Source organism: Lontra canadensis, unplaced genomic scaffold, assembly GCF_010015895.1.
Source record: "Lontra canadensis isolate GAN:19392208 unplaced genomic scaffold, GSC_riverotter_1.0 scaffold49, whole genome shotgun sequence".
Lineage (NCBI taxonomy): Eukaryota > Metazoa > Chordata > Mammalia > Carnivora > Mustelidae > Lontra > Lontra canadensis.
In genome coordinates this window covers 3,016,087-3,037,840 of record NW_022631043.1, presented here as the reverse complement: position 1 = coordinate 3,037,840, position 21,754 = coordinate 3,016,087, and the positions used below count along the sequence as shown (strand labels likewise).

Sequence of the window (21,754 nt, the reverse complement as noted above, 5' to 3'; positions counted from 1 at the left end):
CGTCACATTTTGTGTCAGTGGTTCCTTCCTTTTCTCTTTGGCTTCTCCATGAGACCCCAGGCTGCACACCAGCGGGGATGAGGGCTGGGTCCGTCCGGTACCTCGAACACTGGCCTGGGTCAGTACTTGGTGCTGTGCTGGTGAGGGGGTGGCACAGGTGGACAGAAATGAACAGGTGAGTGGGGCTGCAGGCCCTCAGTGCTGTGACGGCACAGGGGCTGAGGGCTCCTGAAACACAGCACAGAGTTCTAGCTAAGCGCTGGAGAGGCTCGGGGTGCCTCCTGGAGAACATAACGTCCAGCCAGACCTTGGGATGAGCGGCTGAGGGGGCCCAAGGCACGGGAAACATGCATTAACGGGCGGAGAGCTCTCTGCATGGGACTTGTGGGGCAGTGAACACCATGCACAGGAAAGCTCTGATGAGTCTTTTTGTCTAGGCAGAGGGGGAGGGAATGTTTCTGAGACAAATGCTGAGGAAGGAGCAAAGCAGATCAGGGCAGCTGGGAGTGAGGATGGGGTGAGACACAGGAAAGCAGGGTCCATTCATGGGCACCAGGGAGGCACACACCTAGGCTTGGCTCAGGTCTGAGCCCCAGGATGGGGTCGGCATGGTACGCACAGTCACAGCAAAGGTCAGGTCTCTCTTCTCCTGCGCACGAGGACTTCAGTTATAAGGGGTCAGCACAAAAGCCAAACCCGGATTTTCTCTCCCTAGCTTTACCACCGCTAGAATTAAATCAGTCAGTTCTTCCCAGCTGCCAGAACAGGCTAGGCTACTGGGCTGCAGTTTAGACCAAAGGGGTTTCACATCCCAGCCCGTGTTTTCAGGTCTGAGCACCCTGCACAGGTTACTCAACCTCGGGGTCACGCGGCTGTAGGGAGTACTACTGATGGTGTCCCTGGAATGCCCCTCACTGGCTGGGGGCACTTGTCAGATACTCTAGGAGGAAGGGCTCTCCCACAGCAGTTCGTTCACCAACCTGTTTCCGTAATTAATATTTGCCGGGTGTTCATTATGTGTGGGAAGCAAAAACCTGGTCTTCCAGAACCCAAGACCTAGAGCATCACCCTGATTAGCAGGCACTCCACTGTAATGTCCCCAGGTCTAGCAAACAGTAGGCTCTTAAACAGAGTTTGCTGAATGAGCAAACCAATCAATGAATAATGGAGGAGGTGGTCACTGATCAAACCATTACACAAATAAAGATGTGACAACAGCTGAGATAGGCACTCAGGAAAAAGAAAAAGAAACTAGGAGAGCCCACCCTAGCCTGGGGGCGGGGGAGGAGGCAGTGAAAACTTTCTAGGGCTGATGCCTGAGATGAGTGGGAAAAATCAAAAATTTGAAAAATCAAAAAAATCAAAATTTTTTTTGAAAAATCAAAAAAAATCTATCAAATCCACTGGTAGAAGATGTGATGAAGGGGCATTCTGGATAGACAGAAAGGCATGTGCAAAGGTCCTGTGGTAGGGAGAGGAGAGGATGCAGAGCATTTTAGGAACCAAAAGGAAGCCAGCGTGTCTGCAATAAAACATATTGTTATGCAGGGCAGGGATGGGGGGCTGTGGCCAGTAGAGGCCCCAGCAGTTGGCCCAGGCCAGACCACAAGCCCCACAGGGATTCATAATCCACAGAGAAGGCCTCTCTGCACCCGTCTTATCAGTAACACCCTGAAGAGCTCCACCCCACTGAGAGATATATTGGATGTAAAAGTCCAGAACAGTATTTATAGAAAGTAATTTGGTGGTTATGTATCAAGAACCTCAGACAATATTGTACCCAACAAGTAGACCCCACCTTTGTGGACCATCATACAGAAAACGGGAAAGCACCAGGCATGCAAACTAGCTTATTACATTCTTTTTCCAATAACCATGTGATTTCTATAGCAACAGAGGAGTGATCACATATATTATGGTGTATTTGTGGGGTGGAGTGTACATAAAATTTGATGAGCTCATGAACATTTAACACCAGTGTGGGGAGCAGGAGCTGTTTCTATCATCAGAGAGAATCGTCAGAGTTGGGCACACATGTGCGTGGGCTGGCTCAACTCTGTACCTACACGTACGTGCGTGTGTGGACGGAGGGAAACGCTATCTACACAAGTCAGCAACACCTGTTGCATGAGACAATGAGGTTTACACTGACCCCAACCAAAAACATACCTGGCTTTGGTTAGGGATTATTCTCATTTTCTGGAGCACTGAAACTCCCCTAAGAACCATGCATTGCTCTAACAGTGGGCAAATCTATTTTTGTTTGCCCATTTTTGTAGTGGAGAAACCAGGCATTTTTTGTTTGTTTATTTGTTTGTTTGTTTTTGTAATGCTACTTACTGGGATTCCGGGTAATCCAGATGGACCTTGGGGGCCAGGAGGACCTTCCTTCCCCTAAAAGATCCAAGACAGAAAACACCATTAAATCTCAGATCGGCTTTTCTGGAAGTATATGATTTCACGTAGAATTGCCTTCATGGGCTAGAAGGGGTCTTTGGTGGGAAGCAACGGGTGCTTCTGCCTCTTGGCTTTCCACGCAGGTCTCCCTTCTTACCCACCCCGCAGGGAGGTGCTCCGGGCAGAGCACAATCACGTGGGTGGGTGGGCAGACAGGGGCTCATTTTGGCTGTATGACATACACTCGGGGGGAATTAAAGTAGGAAAAGTCTGGGGGAGAAGAGATTCGGGTTTGGGGGTCCACAAGACTTGGGTACAGCTCTACACTCTGTCCCTACACTGCCTGAAATTCGGATCCTCATCATGTAGCTCAAGACCAGAGCATCTGAGGCTATTGTGCACACAGGACCCAAAGCAAGTGAAAAGGTGACCAGTACCTGAACAGACCATCTATTATTACCGTCCTCTTGTCTGGAGGATCCCAAACTTTTACCACCGGTAGGTCGCTTTTAGTATATCTTTCCCCCGTGATATAGAGCTTGTGTTTTCAAAGACTGTTTGCCCAATTGCATTAACTCATACTTCTTTCTCCATTTTATTCACCAAAGATGCACATCACTGCCAACAAAGGCTACTAAATCAGATGACATCATCAGTGCCATCACCTCTATCTGCATGAACATTCTGACGTCATCTGTGTCTCTACCACCATCAGAGGCCCTGACAACTTCACAGTCTCTCAATCACTGTTCCTTCTGCGATAAAATGCTGGCATCAGGTTTTACAATCTCATCTACAGGCCACACCAAGTGACATATTCGTAAGGGTTGTGATGTTAGCTTCTTGCAAAAAAAGCAAAAAGCAAAAGTACTTTGACATTTAATTCACCTTTATGCAGATCTTATATATCATCCCATCAAAAGTGTCCAATTGGGAGACCCAAAGCACACTTCCTTTATGAAGTGTTACTTAAACTCAGTAAAAACTCCACAACTGAGTTTTATTTCCACCCTGAAGAAAATGGAAGATAATAGTCACACGTCATGAAGAGATGAGAACTTTTCTCATCACCCTGGGAACGGATGAGGATTAGACCACATTGGAGGTTGACTACTCCTTTGTTAAAATGTTTTCTCAAAAGGAGTAGCACTTGATGAAGTCATGTTGAAGGGTTTCCTTTAACTTTAGAAACTGGAATGCTCAGGTTCCGCGTTTGCCCTGACAACAGTTTGGTGTGCCCTGCGTCTCTGTAACATGACAACCCATGATATCGGAGGTTGCCTGGACACGGCGCCACTTAGACCAACAAGAAATAACAGCAGGAAAGCAAAACCATCCACCACCTCCCATCTCACTGAACCTACAAACGCTCAACCAAGGAGATATTTTTGGGTCCACATGGGACAAATACTCAGTCATCATTAGGGATCTTTGAATATTGATAATAGAGCTCCCTGGATTCCTTCCTGAATGTCTACTGTTCCAAAGACCCCAGGGATGGAGCCACCGGTGGTCAGCAAACGGCAGCCCTCTGCTGTTTTTGCAAATAAAGTTTTATCAGAAGCCTTTTGTTGACCTTTTGTCTGTGGCTGACTTCACCTTACCACAGCAGGGCTGAGTTTTTCCAACAGAGACCACATGGTCCATGACACGGACACATTTACTGTTTAGGGATTCTTTGCTTCTATCAGAGGATGCACAAGGGGTCCATATGCTTGTTCTTTTTTTTTTTTTTTTTTAATTTCTTTTCAGTGTAACAGTATTCATTGTTTTTGCACCATACCCAGTGCTCCATGCAATCTGTGCCCTCCTTAATACCCACCACCTGGTTCCCCCAACCTCCCACCTCCCGCCCCTTCAAAACCCTCAAGTTGTTTTTCAGAGTCCATAGTCTTGTTCTTAAACCTGTTTGCATTGTGGAAGTCATAGTTTGCTGTAGAAATTACACAGTTTAATTATTCATTAGGTAGCCCCATTAAATTTAGGTGGACAAAGAAAAAGAACGATCTTTAAGTGAGGACTTCAAAATACATTATAAGGACGACTCACGATCCAGATCTCTATAGCAGGATAGCTATGAAAGGTTAGGAAAAAATACCCTAATGATCCAGGATCCAGGATTCTACATTGAAATCATCCCATGGGTGCTGTTATACTCTCAAACCACCCTTAAGAAGGGCAGCAAATAGTGACTGGGGAGATATTCCTGTCATAAGGATAATGACAAGAGATTCTGTGCTGAGGACCCAAAGTCAAGGAAGGTCATCATTCTATGTCAAAAAGAGGCTCCTGGTTTGTATGTTTCAATTCAAAATACAATGGAAATGTTTTCAGTTTGTATGTATCTTTTTTTTTTTAACCTCATCCCAGTTAGCGTTCTTTATTTCTTTTTTTAATTACCAACACTTGTTACTTACGCTAAGAAGATCTGGAGAATATTCTGGTTTGTTGTATACAGTGAAGTAACGGGACCTCCAGACAGCTCCAAGCCCAGCTGTCGCCTGCCTCAGGGTCCCGCATGACAGAATCAATGTCTCATTCAATACAGCTTAATTCCCAAGTACCTGAGGATTCCTTTCTGGGTCCTGCATCTGCTTCTCCTTGGGCTAACAGTTCATTTGTTTTGTTTGTTGGTTTATATGTTTGGTTGGTTTTTAGTCCATTTGTTTTTACTGTTTTACTTTGCCGTCTGAGAATCAATAAACAGCAGGTGGGTTGCTTAGATAGGACTGGCCAGATGAGGAAGGAAAGACCACCCACCTGGCTGGGAATTTTCAACCTCAACACCCCTGGGGCCCACCCCGACCACCCCACACCGCGGGTCAGTGTGGAACCGAGGGAAGAACACGGAGTTGGGAGTTTCCCAACTGACTTCACTCTGGACCTGGAACTGATTTCCTGTGTGGCTTTGGACCAGAGACCCAGTCCCACTGGGATTTGTCCTCCTCGTCCCAAGAGGGGGAAGCTGTCCTAACGGCTCCCTCAAGTGTTCTTGGCACTGGAGTCCAGACATCCCTGGGCAGGGCTGACCTGCTCACCAGCCAGCTTGGAGTGTGACCCCTTTCTTACTTCTCTCCCCTCTTTGGAACGGCTGACTAACAGGGAGTCCTCCTGTCTGATGTGCCTCCTGATGCATGCCGTAGCCTCGGCGTGGGTCAGCTCCAGCCTCTCCACTCCCCTCTCTCTGTCGGGAGAGAACCACACTGGCCGGGGCCTGGGTAAGCTGGCTGTTAATGGAATCCTGGAATCACAGATTGCCACGTCATTCATCCAAACCTGTATTTTTGAGGCAAGACACCAGGGCACCAACAGAAAGCGGCCCCTCCTGTGGTTTCCTTGCAAGACCCTTGCTGAATACTGGGTATGAGTGAGCCACAGAGGTAGGGAGGCCCCGGGCAGGGCTGGCGCACACCTGGGTTCTGGGACACCCAAACACAGACTCAAGGCAGGTCCAGTCCAGCGAGGAACTTACCGGCGACCCTTGGACTCCTGGAGGGCCAGCAGCGCCAGCAATTCCGTCTGCTCCCTGAGGATGACAGAGCAGGACGTCAGTGGCAGAATCATGAGTGTCTCTCTGTGCACGAAGCCCATGGAGCACAAGGGTGCAAGCCGAGCCCCTCCCCAGCAGCTGGAACCCTAAGTACTCCCGGGGGGCTTCTGCTCTCCCCAGCAGGCGGGGCTGGCCTCTGGGAACACAAAGATGCTGGGAGCACGGCAGCCACATTGCACGAAGGACGAGAGCATCCACAGTCATCCCTAGGACAATGGGACAGGGTCTCACTTCAGAGTAGACATTTTCAGCTAATATCAGAGAACATTTAGGGACAGAGGCAAAAATGAACGACTGGATTTATGGTCCAGGTCAATAGGGAAGGCAATTGGTTTTGTCAGCTCAAGGATGGAAAATGCATAGACAGATCCAGGAAGAAGGAGCTCTACACAGGTGAGTACAGCAGAGTGAGCCCAGACTTGTCCCCCCTCCCTGCGGGCTCTCTCCAGGGCTGCTCCCCCTGCCTGCAATCCAGTCCCCCTGGGCTCGGAGCTCATAGCCTGCCTTCCCCCCCGTCTCAGTTCAGTGAGAAATTACCTGCCTCCCAAATCGAAAACCCAAGTCCCTGCCCCTCTTAATAATGCCTTTATGTCCCTCCTAGCCTTTGCCTCCCTCTGACATCCTAGTGTTGGTCGATTATTTGCTTTACTGGGAACTAAAACTGTTCCTTGGAACTAGCAGGGGTTCGCTTGTTCTTAAATAAATGAGTAAAGGAAAAGCTGGGCTGGCTGGCAGATGGGGCAGAGAGTCTTTACACGAACAAATACGCTGCTTCTTTCTAGCTTTGGGCGTTTAACTTCAGTTTCTTTGTTGGTAAAGGGAGAAGTGACATGATTGCCCAGGCTGTAAGGAGGGTCAGGAGGCATTGCCTGCAGCGTGCTTAGCACAGAACAGAGGGTGTCAGTTGGGGTGCACCCTCCCCGAGCCAGATCCTGGGTCCATATCCTGCTTCTCCACTTTATTTTACTCCTCTGCGTCTCTCAGATCCTTTGTGCACTGGAGAGAAAGAGAGGACCTATTTCACTTGAATTGTTGAGAGGACTCAGCAAGGTCCTACATAGAAAGAGCTAGCCAGGGGCGCCTGGGTGGCTCAGTGGGTTAAGCCACTGCCTTCGGCTCAGGTCATGATCTCAGGGTCCTGGGATCGAGCCCCGCATCAGGCTCTCTGCTCAGCAGGGAGTCTGCTTCCCTTCCTCTCTCTCTGCCTGCCTCTCTGCCTGTTTGTGATTTCTGTCTGTCAAATAAATAAATAAAATCTTTAAAAAAAAAAAAAAAAAAAAAAAAAAAAAGAAAGAGCTAGCCAGCACTGGCACTCACTAAGGGCTTTCCCCAAAGTGTTCTCTGTTATCACAGACACTCATAACAGTGGTGTGTCTACTGGCCTGCCCAAGACCGCAAGCATTGCAGATATGGACCAAGTATGGGGGGACAAATAAGCAAGATCTTGCATACCTTCCTGATGATACCTTTCCAGCAGCATTTAGGTTTTTCACATACACTTATCGAGTGCCTATGTCATGGCAAGTGCTGGCCAAGTTTTAGGGCTACAGAAATGGCTGTACCATGGACCTCAAGGAAATCTGATACAGCCATGGAAGATAGGTCTTATTTGCCATGTCAGATAAATTCCCCAGGGATAAGATGCAATCAGATTTGCCTCCACCTCTTCCCCAGGTAATGAGCCAGTAAATGTTTAAGAAATAAAGGATGTTGATAATACATGCATACATAGCTCAAGATTCATGCTTCCCTGGTTGGGCTGCTCCTGGGAACCTCCACCTCTAGTTCAAACCCAGCACAACAATGGAGTTTCTATTGGATTCTTCTATATAATTTTGCCAAAACCCCCCAGCACCCTGTACCCTGGAACCTAGCTATGTTGTAATTAAATTCCATACAGCACATTGGGAATAGGGTAAGGGTTTTCTCTGAAAGAAAGATGCCAACTGAGCACCAGGAAATAAGCTTTGGAGTAACAATAATAAAGGGGCCTTATCTGTTTGGTATCTATATCCCCAGTTATGGCGTCCGACATAGAAGCACACAAAGAAACAATGCATAAATGACCAGGCAGGTTTCCTGCTCTCAAGTTGCGTCTGCATGACTGGCCACTAAACCCAGATGGACGGGTGACCGGCATCCATTCCCAAAAACAATGAACAGACCAGGGCATGCATGGCACAGAGCAGGAGCTCAGTAAGTATCAACTGCATGAACTGACCACATTGATCAGTGGGAGACAGAGAAGCTGCCCTCTGATCATGCCCGTTTCTGAATCCCAGATTCATCATCTAGCATGAGAACCAGTGGCTAGGAGCCACTTCCTACAGCTTCCCTAGAGTCCAAAGGGCAATTTCCAAGGAGAGGAGAGCACGGATTCTTTTGCACTGGGGATGTGTAATAGGCTTTTGAAAGACCGGGATGGGGAGGGGAGGGGGCTTTAACAGATTTTCATGAACCTAAATGGCAAGAGCTGAACCATCCCCTGGAAAGGAGGTTTGAAATCCTGGTCACGGCAGAGACACACAATGAGGAGCGAAGACTGAGAAATGGGAAAGGATGCTCATAGCACAGGCCGTCCATGCGGGGAGGTGGGAGTGAGCTGAGGGTCTGAGGCTTGAGGTGAGCTCTCCAGCAAACTGGGAAAGCTTTTGTACTTTTACAGTTAATGTACTTTTTATGAGTTTGCTGTAAAAGTCAGCTTCGAAGTAAAAGACGCAGTTTCATGCTTCCATATGATCTTATTGGAAATATACATTTAAAATGACCTAATTTATTCTAAGAACGAACATACTTACACTTAGAAGTCATTTAGGGTTGTTCAAAAGAAGACAAAGCAAGATTAATGGCATGTATTTGAACTTCATGATCTTAACCCAGCCTCTGCTTCTCTACTGATTATGTCAGGTTGGTCCCTATTTGAAGTGGGTTCCCGTTTAGTTGTCCATTAGCCATTACCAATAATCCCTCATTCTGCAAAATCTGGGGGGGGCAGGGCTCCTGGAGAACCCATGGGAAATTGCAGGCGGCTGGTCCTGGGCTAGGCGAGGCTGCTCATTTGAGCTGCCCGTTACCATGGCTACCCTAGGTGGATACATAAGCAACAACTTCAAGACTAATCTGTGGGCAGTTTGGACCAAAGGAAGACCATTTGCTCGGGGGCTCAATGGGGACAAATGGGAAGATAATTCACCGAATCTGTGGTTATACTGATGACAATGCCTCGCAGTGATGATGAATGAGTAGCTGAAGATGGTAATAATGAATAATAATAACTTTGTTGTTATTATTATTGTTATTGTTATTAAAATAATAAATCCAGGAAAGTCTGTGTTTATAAAGACACTCTGTGATGCCCAGAGCCTCTTGCCATGGGACAGGATCCTATGCAAGACAGGAACCTGCTTCTCCATTTCTCACTTATGATCCTAACCTTACACTTTTCTCAGGTTTCTCATCACCTGCGATAGATAGAAATTAATAATATATTAAGCCTGCCCACCTCTGCCAAGCTCCCCCTGGTCCCAACAGCATTTTAACTGCACTGCCCAGGAACGCCACCTATTCAAGTCACCCCATCCTTGACTCCATTGGGTCCCATGGGGTCGAGTCCCCATCCTTGACCCATTGTCCCTCTGGGACCTTCACCTTCTGTTCAGCCCTGGACACCTTTCAGGTGTCAGCCCAGTCCTTAACGAGGCAGGTCCAATGAGCATGGGAACCAGTTCCAGCATCAAAACCAAGAGAGGAGGGGATTCAAAATCATTACTTACCCGTGGCCCAGGGCTCCCAGGGGGCCCCATGAAACCGGGAACTCCAGGATGACCCTAGGAAAATACAAGAGGCAATTCTTCAAAGTGACCTATAAGAAGCTTTCCACTTTGGTGGCTAGTAAATTTCAGACAACAATCCAGAATCTGACTTCTAACTCCAGTAATAGATTTTAGATAAAGGCATTGGCAACAAAAAAAACTTTCTATATATGTATGTGTACATATATATGTATATATGTATATGTATATGTATATGTATATGTATATATGTGTGTGTATGTGAATATATATTATATATAATATATATATAATATATATTATATATATATAATATATATATTATATATATATATATAACTGGTGTTTCCATAGCTTGAGAAAGTATCCAACAATATTTACGAAAATGAATCTCTCCTGAGAGTGGATTTGCTTCTACATAAAGTGAAGGAAGACAGTGTGGGGAAGTCGCTGAGGGCACAGATGAAAACAGATGTGGCCATAGTGGCTACAGGATCCTGTGGCTGGGTGATAGATATGGAGGTGGGGGGTCTTTTTATTATGCTTTCTAATTTTTGTGTAGACTGGAAACATCCTGTAATAAAAATGTGAGAGCAAATAAAAGCATATGCACACACAACATACAGTCACAACGGAAACTCTGGGGTTACCGAATCATGACATCTCTGCTGTAGCAGAGTTGCATTACTTTAAGAAAGAGAGTCACGCCTCCATGCAGAGCAGAGTCTATGTGTGTTATGCCAGGAGCTAAACAAGCTAGAGTGCTGCATACACCATTTTGTTTTCGAACGACAGTGTTTTACAAAATCAGACACACAACCGTGGAAGATCTCCCTGCCCTTCACTTCTATCTCCTGCTACTGGGAAACGCAAGCTATAACAGCCACGATCAAGTGTATTGGTCTTGAAAATTTGCTGTTGCAAGAATAATCCAAATACATTTTGTTTTTCCAAACACAGATGCAATTTTAGCTGAGCATGTTGTTCAGACCTTGAACATAGCTCTGAACACATCCCCTCAGGAGTGCTTGCTTCACCGTCATGGAACAGAAACCTCCACGAGGTCAGGGATTTGCCCATTACTCCCTCTACAGCTCAGAGCCTGGTGCCGTGCCTGCCATGCAGCTGGTTGCAAGGAGGACCGATGGGAAGATGCAGAGAGGAGTGATGGGTGGAGGGCAGGTGGGAGGGAGGAAAGGGAAGAGGGCCAGCAGCCAAGCAGGAGCCACTTTAACTGGCAGAAAGGCTGCTGGAGGCTAGGGAGCTGGACTGAAGAATCAGCTGGTAATGCTGTATAAAAGATGACAGGGATACTGGTTTCGAATCCACAGAAAGAGGAGTATGTTGTCATGGGCACTACCTTGCAATGCATTTGGAGAAGTGGTCCAACAGGACTGGCTGGGCACTGAGCGCAGAAGGGACATCTGTGTAACATTTCAAGTAGTACCATGAGTTATGTGACAGGTACTTGAAGAGTGATAGGAGTGTGGGAGGAAAGAAGGGGGCATTGTGTAATGGATGATAACCATTTCAGAGAACTAGACTTCTAAGGGTAAGATTCCAACAAAACAAAACAAAAGGAAATCAGAAAAGGCAGGCTGCTCAGATAACTGGGGAAGGGGAAATGTGACAATGAACCACAGGAATCAATATGGAAACCATGAAAATGTTGTTTAAAAAAATTCCTACTTCAAACAAAGGAGATCCAAGAGGTGAGGTCAGAAATGGCAGAATGAAATTCATCTAGGAGAAACAGTGATATCTCTTCAGGTTCTTTACAAAGTAAGTTCTTACCTGGTCACCTTTCTGTCCAGTTTCACCATCTGCACCACGCTCCCCTTTACTTCCCTTGGGAGAAAAAAGAAATAAACTTATTAGAAATGTTGGTAGAACTACATTGCAAAAGAAAAAAGTCTGTATGCATTCATCTAGCTATGGACTCATTTCTTCATCCATTTACTCTTCCTTCATCAAACTCTCATCCAGTCTGAGCCACAGGCCAGGCATGGCATCCACAGAGAGAAACAAGGGAGTCTGGTTGAAGAACTGCTGATGGAATGGCTTAACTGGGTCATGGGGTACTGATGGGGGTCAGTGGAAAATGGAACTGGGGAGGCAGATAATGCCTCCCTCACTGAGAGCCCTGCAAGTTTTTTCCTTGAAGCTGGATTGAGCTGCAGGCACTGGGAAGTTTGACTGCTCTCTGTTTCAGAAGGGATCCCTGACTGCAGTAGAGGCTGGGCTGAAAGGCCCAGGACAAAGAGAGGAGGGGCAGTCAGGAGGAAATGGGGATATTTAGGTGTGGGAGGGGAAGGAGCCAAATCATCACAGTGTCTGGTGTGAGGTGGGAAGAAGGAGAAGCTAAGACAGTGGATGGGACAGCACTGCCCAGAAGGCTGAGGAAGAAGACTCACTCCATCTGTATGCATGTGTGCTCCTTGCTCCCTCCCTTTCTAGCTGTGTGACCTTGAGTGGGTCACTTAAACTGTGAGTTGTAAGATTTCTTGTTTATCTATAAAGTAGAGAAAATCATGATTGCTTACCCTGTGAAGTGTTGGAAGAAATAAAATCAGACACAACACAAAGCACAGAACATAGCAAGAGCTCAATAAACATTAGCTATAATTATTTCTGTAAATTATTTTGTATTTGAACCCTGGCTTGGCATTGCTAACCCTGTCATTGGGCAACCTGCTTCACATCTATCTCCTTCTTTTAAAATGAGAATAATAAAAACAGAACCTTTGTCATGAGATTGTTGCAAGCATTAAAATAACCTAAAATCTACAAAGTGCATAAGCCAGTAATGAGTTCATTGTTAGTTATCACCCTTCTCATCATTTTAGTCATTACCATCATCATCTGTCACTATCACTATCATCACCATTATCATCACCTTCATCATCATCCTCACCATCATTTCTCTCACCATGATCACCATGATCATCACCATCATCACCAGTCATCATCACCATCATCATCACCATCATCTCTATCATCATCATCACCATCATCTCCATCATCATCACCATCATCATCACCATCATCTCTCTTACCATCACCATCATCATCACCATCATCACCAGTCATCATCATCATTGTCACCATCATCATCACCATCATCATCACCATCATCATCACCATGATCACCATCATCATCATCATCATCACCATCATCTCTATCACCATGATCGCCATCATCATCACCATCATCATCACCATCATCACCATCAACTCTATCATCATCACCATCATCTCCATCACCATGATCACCATCATCATCATCACCATCATTGCCATCATCTCTATCATCATCACCATCATCTCCATCATCTCTATCACCATGATCGCCATCATCGTCACCATCATCACCATCATCTCTATCACTGCGATTGCCATCATCATCACCATCATCACCATCACCACTATCACCACCATCACCTCTGTCAACATGATCACCATGATCACCGTCACATCACCATCATCACTGCTGTCATTATTGTGGTTAAGACACTCATGATAGGAAACCTATCAAAAATATTTTTCACAGACTAACCTTGAAAGTAACATTCAAATGTTCCAATCTCTCTAAACTGTCACCTATTTTGGCTCTGCATTTACTGAGGCAACAAATGTATTTCAGCAAAACGTTATTAAACACAAAACATGTCAGTTCCTTTAAAAGAATGCATTATGCAGTCAAATAAGTCTTTCACAGTAAGTCAATCTTGGCTCTCGCTCCAGGCCTGTCACCTCTTGTTTCTGCATCCTTGAGCAGATCATGTCCCCTCTTTGCTCTGGGTTTATTCATCCAGTAAATGAAGGACGCCAGGGGCAGTTCAATCTAGGAGAGTCAATCCAGGGGCAGAGCCCCACAATTCAGCCCCTAAAACATGGGGTCCAGCCCTCTCCCCATCCACACTGCTTTGCCATGTCAGCAGTTAACTGAGCACTGTGACCACCTGTAACCTTCCCTGGCCACCTCCATGAGCTGTGCTGGGGGACCTCAGGTGAACTAATGCTTGTGAAATGCCAAAGGCCAGTGTGCAGAGGAGAGAAAAGGGTTCAGAGGGGAAGAGCATTTGTTCCAACATTTTTACATGTAATTAGTTCTACTGCTTTTCAATCTATAAAGCCAGCACACTGCCTGCAGGCCGTATTATGATCTCAATGAAAAGAAGTGACATAGAGTAGCAGCACACTGCTTCTCTGACATTTAGGACAATTGCCTTAAAAGTAAATGGCTTCTTTTCAAATTCCAGTCCCCAGTCTGGGATTAGGGTGGCTTCCACCTTCAACTCCCAGCAGTGAAAATGTCAGGAGCTCAAGGATCTCCACAGTTGTCCTGTCTCCTTCTCTGTGGCAGCGAAAGATCAAAGCAAACACAGCCGCCCCCAACCCTGACTCACTTCCTTCCCGAAGCGAGGGCTGACATTTACCAAGCCTCTGCTCCTCCGGGCACATTGCCAGGCCTTTCCACATGAGACCCCAATCCATGTATTCTTTTGTTTATAGACTGACCTGACGCAAAAAATATTTAACATGCCTGTGTTATTTAATTTAGCCCGTAAGACTCCTCTATGAGGTGGAGGTTCTGACCAGAGTGTAGAATTTAAAAAATCTGAAGACCAGAGAGGTGAAGTCACTCACCCCAGGTCACACAGCTAATAAAAAACCAAGATTTGGACTCTAATCCAGATATATATGTATTCAAACTGTCTCTTCCTGCCCAAGTTACATTTCTGGCTGTTTTCCTAGTCATGATGCCTTGTCCCACTGGTTTCATAATGTCAAGAGCATAGCCTTTATAGCCTAGAAGTCTAATGAGCTGCTCCAGGAAGCTTTCTAAGCAACGAAACAACAACATCCCTGCCCGCCCAGAGTTTATATTTGGGGGAGAGTACTAGTTCATCACTTTACTAGCTCCATTCTCCTAAATCATGTCCATTCAGAATGCTTGTCAGGGCTTAAATCTCTTTCCCATGAAAAGAAGAGATTCTCTCCCCAAACCTTTTTTCTTAGCGCATTTACTTTTGAAAACTTGTCACTGTAGGTTCTCTGCTTCTTCGAAATGTATGCAAATCTTTCTAAAAGCTAACTAAGTCCTGCCAGATCCAGGACTCCGAAAAGTCTCTCTCAAGGACCTGGCATCCATCCCTTTGAAATGTAATCAATCATCAAGGAAGAGAACGACCCCCATCTCCTGTCTCTGGGGAGAAAGGGAGCCCAAGGGAAAAGCAGGCTCTTTGCTCCAAATTGCAGAACTATTTCCTGTCATAAAGATGTGAGTTCATTTTCCTTTTTATAAAGCTAATGAACTAACACAGGAGATCCCCTAACTCCCAGGTCCACTTGGGATGAGTACGCCTGACGATGGTGCTGTCAAGTCCTCTGACTGGAGGACCAGTTCCTGTTTATCTCGAGGACTTGTTTGCAGCGGGTGTAGCTGCCTGGCTACAGAAGACAGTAAGATTTCAGCCTGCAGTCTCTCAGCAGACTGCCTGTGATGCACGTCACACTCTGGCTTAATGCTGACTCAGTAACAGAGGCTGTCTTCCTTCTCTTCCACCTTCCTAGAGAGGTTCTCCTGGGTCGGGAGAAGATTTTCTTCAGTGTTTGTATTTTCTCAATACCATCATGTGCAAAGCGCCCAATGTAACAATTACTTAGAGGTTGTGTTCCTACCGGGGGCTTCTCGAAGGATGCTGGTTTCTGTGAATCCACCAGAAAGGTACAAACCGTGGAGGGCAGGGCCTAAACCCCAGTTAAGTCTCTGCTGCTGGCAGAATTAAGTCCTGTCCCTGAATTTTTGTGTGCTGTTTCACTGCCTGGAAAGCCATTCCCCAAGGATGGCTGACAAATCCTTGCCTCACCTTCCAAAGCAACTAAAATCCTACCACTTCCAGGTGACTTTCACAGGTGACCCCTTGCCCCATGGCATTATTTTCCTTAAAGCCATTTACTCTTCTCCCAACCATTTGCTGCAAATGCTCTTCATTCAGAGAAACAATTACGAGGAACACTTGCAGGTAGATGTACCCAGCTGGTTCCACGCCTGGCGCTCCATAAATGTTCCCTTGTTCAATCCTCACATCCTTTGTGAGATAGACCATATGGCTCTTCTTTTACAGGTGAGGGACCCAAGGTTCAGAGAAGTCAAATAAACGGCCCAAGTCCTATAATTAGTAAGTGAAATGCACTCAGCTACTAAGCAGCAGAGCCAGATGGGGAAACACTCACTGACCTCCAGAGCCCAGCCTGTGCCCGCCCATCGCAATCAGCCCTAGCCCCAGTCTGACTCTTGTACAAAACACCAGCTTGCAGGTCTTTCTTCTCGAAAACAACATCAGGCCCTGGAAGGCATGGCCCATATCTGACCTACCTCTACACCTCCTGACTCAGAAGGGAACTTTGAAAGGGGTGCTTGGTGAGAATCTTTCGGGATTGAGGCAGCTCTGGGTGAAAGAGACCTATACTCTTGAAGAGAGCATAAACCATATGGCACTGGGATACCTTCTGGGCAGGAACGGATTCAAGAGTCTCTTCTGGAGTTCTAATAGTAGCAAAGGAGGTTTTATCCGTCGCCCCCAGAATTGTCCAGAAACTCCAAGTGGGGGCTTCTAGTCATCTAGTGACTGCAGTCCTTACAGTTCCCGTTACCTGACTGGTGGGCACATGAAGGGGAAGAAACCCAAATGCTGTTCGTGGAGGAGAGAATAATCAGCATTTCCTACTGGGAGAGGGTTTTACAATGGACTCTGCAGAAAAGCATGTTCCCAGGGTTTTCACTCTGATTATCAAATTGTTCCTCCTTCCTCCTCCGCATGGATCATAATCATAACAGCAGCCACTACCTCCACACCCCATCCCTGAAAGTCAGTGTTTCAGGCAGTTTGAAAGCTCTACAGTGAAGCTGTAATCGATCGTGGCATTAACCTCCCCAGACCCAGCCACCAGTCAGAGCAGCTGCAAATCTGCAAGATCCATTTTGGGAAAGCTGATCTCCCAGATGCAGGATCACAATCACAACCAAACAAGCCAACAAAGGCCGTTGGAGATGCAGGGGACCAGTGAGCACCGGGGCCTCTAGCTAGGAAAGCGAGACAACAATAATCATAAGTGCTCAGCCACCGGTAGCATTTTCAGTGTACAAATTCATCTTCAAGTCCGCAGGTCTAGCTGAGATCTTGTTTGATAAGCGAGGCTCAACAGAAGATGAAACAGTCCTCCCGTTTTCTGGCGAGTGGTGTGGGATGAATAAAGAACATAGTAAGGGGCTTGCATTTGAAGGCAAGCCTGTGAGTGCTCAGACTTAACTCCTGTGACTCAGTGCCCAACAAGAGGTGGCGGTCCTGGGAAGCCGCCGCCCCTGGGAGCTGTCCGTGGTGCTGATGCTGGTTCTCCTATTACTAGGAGTTTTGACCGCATACTAACTGGGGTGGCATACTACAGCATACTACAGCATATACAGCATACTACAGTTGGGCCAGCAGGGGTCCCCTCTGGTGTATCACCCAAGAGTTTGGCAGTATTGGCTTTTAACCTTGCTAAGCCTTAGCTTCCTTATCTGTAAAGTGGGATAATACCCATAGCTCCTAGAATCATGCTGACCATTACAACAGATGATACTGGAAAGCCCGTAACCCAGCCCTTGGCCCGTAGAACACTGGGTAAACATCCCGCTGTAACTGCCTAGGGGCTCATGATGTAAGGTGGACCCCAAGTCCTGCCAACTTCTCAAGGTCACCTGTGGACTCCCAAATGGAGACAGCTAGAACCCTATCAGCTACTGCACTAATTTCCTTGCTGTTTTCTGGTTGGAAGCTTTCTTTGGCTCTCTCTGAATATGCAAAAGAACAAACCCTCCCTGGAAGCAAACTATAAAGGAACAAAGGCAGAGTCATTGTCTCAAGACACCAGCACTTCAAGTGGGATTGGGCTGATAAAGAAAACAATCCCTACTTAGTGGAGGGAACTCCTTATCTGTTTAATTGATTTGCCTTTGTTTCTCTGAATAAAAGCCATTCCTCAGCAGAGGCAAAGCCCAGCCCCCACAAATTGACAGCAAAGGTTGCTTAAGGATCCGTGGAAACTGGCTGCCCACAGAATCCGCTTACCCCGGCTGATGACCCCAGAAAGGGAGGGTAAAGCACGGTAAACAGCGCAGGCAATACTAAGCTTTACGGGTGTCTCTTAATCCAACACTGATGGGGAAAATCTCTTGTTCCATCTGCACTGAGACCTGACATCTACAGTTCCTGAAATAGGAGCCCTGGGTATCTCAACACCCTGTAAGACTTCACAGAGTCTATGGGCCACAAACACTAGATATCTCAGCTGGCCGGGCAGGCTGGGAAGTCTGGATATTTCCCATCCTGATACCCAACGGCTCCAGTGAGTGCTCTGCTGTTACGCCACAGAATTTCTGTTTGCTTCCTAATACACTAGTAAGAGCTCCAACCCCATTTTCCAGGGCTGACCCTAGGGTAAGTCAAGTGAGTACTTACCTGCGCGTAAACACGTAAAGGATTCTGGAAACATCAGTATCCAAAATAAATAATAGTTCAATGCCATATTTAAAAACAAAAATTAATGCCAAATGATCCAAGAGGAACAAAATATAAAACTATAAGTAAATGGGGCTCTGATGGTGCTGGGATTGGGGGGACTGAGGAAGGTGAGCGGTTCAAGTACAGGGCTAGGTTCCATCTTTATTTAAAATTGTGACGTTTTGTTCCTGGGGGCTCAACTGCACTAATTTAAACTTCTTAAAATACAACATTAAAGTCTTATTTATCTTGGTTACTGAAGTGTTGGACTCCCCTTACATGTTATGTCCAGATCCTCACCCCAGTCCCGCCCTGCCGCTGGCTGGGACCTCAAGGGCTGACAGAGCAGTGGAGGCTAAGGTTGCCCGAGGGCCTGCCATGTGCCAGGTCTGGAGGGGGCATCTCCCGTGCAGTTGTTAAGGCCACTGGGAGGGACACAGTGACAAGCCTGCCCCTGAATATTGGGGCAGGGCAGCCTTTCTAGCTAACAGCAGCACGGAGGCCCCAAGGCCATCAGGGATAGCACCTGGGGCGCTAATGTGAAGGGAAGGGAAGGGAGGGTGGGGGGTCAGCTCTCCTCCCCTCCTGCCTCCATGTCAGCACTCACACAGTCCCTTCTGCCTAGAAGTACCTACCATCACCACCAGGAGCCCAACCACCATAGCCCAGACACCTGTTTCGGCAGCCAGAGCCACCCTTCCTGTTCTGAGGCTGTGATCACAGCTCCTTCTTCCCAGGCGGGTCTTTCTGGCCTGATGAAAGCGCAGAGCTGCCGCCGCCCACGGTAGATGGGAGCCTCGTTTCTCCTGTGAGCAGCAGTAATGCTTGCCCACCCTGGCACAGCCCGTTCCTAGGAACGTTGTTCATTGAACAACTAGCTCCTTTCATGTGTTATATTGTTCAACTCCAACAAATCTGCAACTCTCACTTTTATTCTTATCCTTCATGGGTGGTGAGGTTGAGGCCCAGAGAGGTCAAAGATTTTGCCTCAAGCCACACAGCTCCGAAGCCACTCAGGGCTGGGATTCCAATCCAGAGCCGCCTGACCCCAAAGCTCCTCCCTTAACCAGTTATTGCCACCTAGTCCGGACCTTTAGCCCACTTCATTGTTCAGCCACCAAGGCATTTGTAGATGAAAAACTGCGGCTCAACAAGTGACCGTTCACAAGGTCACAGAGACATTCAAGGTCATGGTTAGCCCCTGAATGTGGGTATCATGATTTTCAAAGCATCTTTCCTCCACACCGGACACCTCTCTTCCTCTGACGTAGATCAACCAGTGAGATGAGCAGAATGGAGGCACACGGGGTGAATGAGGGCTCACTGACCTGTGGTCCGGCTACTCCTGGAGGCCCTGGGAGGCCCCTGGGCCCAGTGTCTCCCTGGAGCAGGAACGGAAGAAAAACAAGCAAGAATGAGTGTCCGGAGCTCATAGCCAGAGTCTTCAGCGAGCCACGGCCCTCGCACCCCTATTTGCTCATTTCTCATTGAAATGTCCCTGTCCCCTCCTCCTCCCTCCAGCACATCTAAGCAAAGGATGTGGGCATTTGGTGCTGCTGAGTGTGACTGTGTGTTCACAGGCACAGCTCACGATTAGTGTGGTGTCCAGACCCCCAGAGGTCCCCCAGGCCTCTGCCGCCTCCCATTTCTACCGAGAGGCAGCACGGGGATCTCGAAGATGACGTATCTCATTGCGGTGATAAGACAAGCTTTTCTCCTTACCTTTTTCCCTTCTGTGCCTTCTCTCCCTGGCTTTCCTGGGAGACCTTTGTCCCCTTTAAAACCGGGCAGACCAGGGAGGCCCGGGGGGCCAGGAGGGCAGCCACTGCACACGTCCTGAGAAAGAGACAGAATAAGTAACCATCCCTTATAAGGAGAAAGGGAAGGTGATGTAGAAGCAGACAGATGCACCGGGCCGTTATCTGGAGTGTTCGAATAAGACTTGGCATTTTTCTCTCTCTTCATCTGAGCTCAGATTTTAGTGCTGACACATCTGGATCGTTACCTCATGGCCCCCTACTTCTAGCCAGCCCAGACTGCTTGAAGTATTGCTCGCAACAGTGAGGTCAAAAGTGTACCACTATCTGTGAGCATTTAAAAGCATTAACCGGGGGCACCTGGGTGGCTCATTGGGTTGAGCCTCTGCCTTCAGCTCAGGTCATGATCTCAGGGTCCTGGGATCGAGCCCCGAGTCAGGGTCTCTGCTTGGTGGGGACCCTGCTTCCCCTCCCCCTCTGCTTGGCTATCTGCCTGCTTGGGATCTCTCTCTCTCTCTCTCTCTCTCTGTGAAATAAAAATAAATAAGTAAATAAAATCTTAAAAATAAATAAAAGCGTTCACAGTACAGACTTAAGGCAAACGTTTAGGACTGTAACAAACAACATGTCCTGTTCCTACAGCTGGAGACGGGACGCTGGAAGCTGACTTCTCTGTCTCCTGGGTTTGCCTAAGTGGTTGGTGAACAAAGCAGAAGAAAGGCAGGAACAGGCACACGGCCTCGGGATGTTCTGGCTGTAACACACACACCTGATCTGACCACACACGCCTGGCATTATTCTTCGTCCGAAGTAGGTGTTTAAGGAATGCGGCCAGGAAGTGAGACTTGCTCTACTCCTTTGAGGCAGGGGAGGGCTGTCCTTGGTGTGATTTTACGGTTCTCTCAGCCCAGGGAACATGTTTCCTCATTTGTCTGTGTCATCCTAAGACCTTACAGTCTGGAGCCCAGTGTGGACCCAGCAAAACTCACTGGCTTGGCCACACCTCCAGCCGTGTCTCATCCCAGGGCCCTGGGGTGCTGCTTCTCTGCAGCCCTCCCTCCCCTCTCCCTGGGATACAGGTTAGATGCAGTAATGCGGAGAAGGCACTTAGATCTCAGACCAGCCCCAGTGCCCTTAGCTAGGATTCTCACTTGGCGCCTGCACTCAGTGACTGTCTCTCAGTGAGAAACCACTTGCGAAGTGTGCACTCTGAGGCTCCGTGCCTTTCTGCTCTGAGACCGCGAGGAGTACATAGCTTGAAGAGTTTGCGCTTCGATGGTGTTAATTGCACAGAACAAATGCATTCCCCACAGCTTCTGGAATGCTCTGCTGGAGGCATCCACCCAGATTGGAGGCAGCTGCCGTCCTTCCTACAGGAGGTGATGCTGCGGGCGACTTAGCCATCACCTTAGTCCCTAACTCAGGACAGAAGGGTTTTTCCATCCCAAAGTGGACTCTGAACGGCTCACCTTCCTTTGAGCTGCTTCACTCCTACTCAACCACCAAAAGTCTCTGACACCAGGAAGCCTTCCTGATTGCTTCACGAGACTGGGGGCTGCAACGGATTCCTTCTGCCACAACCGCAGGAGCGTCTGTTCTTGCCTCACTGCTGAAGGCGTCCGTGTACGGCTCCATCCCTTCCCCACCAAGCACAAAGGTGTGAGCGCTCAGAAGATGGGGCTAGAGCTGCTTCATCCAATCAGAGCAAAG

General features: G+C 47.5%; 1 protein-coding gene across 1 annotated transcript in view; it reads right to left on the bottom strand.

Annotated features, from left to right (window-relative positions):
* COL22A1 (collagen type XXII alpha 1 chain) overlaps positions 1–21,754 on the bottom strand; it is a 240,256-nt gene that overhangs the window by 31,666 nt on the left and 186,836 nt on the right. Inside the window, exons 45-50 of the mRNA XM_032873482.1 lie at positions 20,010–20,123; positions 19,616–19,669; positions 11,533–11,586; positions 9,721–9,774; positions 5,870–5,923; positions 2,341–2,394 (exon numbers count right to left, since the gene is read on the bottom strand). Of these exons, the coding sequence (XP_032729373.1) occupies positions 2,341–2,394; positions 5,870–5,923; positions 9,721–9,774; positions 11,533–11,586; positions 19,616–19,669; positions 20,010–20,123 (384 nt within the window). The remainder of the gene's footprint in view (positions 1–2,340; positions 2,395–5,869; positions 5,924–9,720; positions 9,775–11,532; positions 11,587–19,615; positions 19,670–20,009; positions 20,124–21,754) is intronic.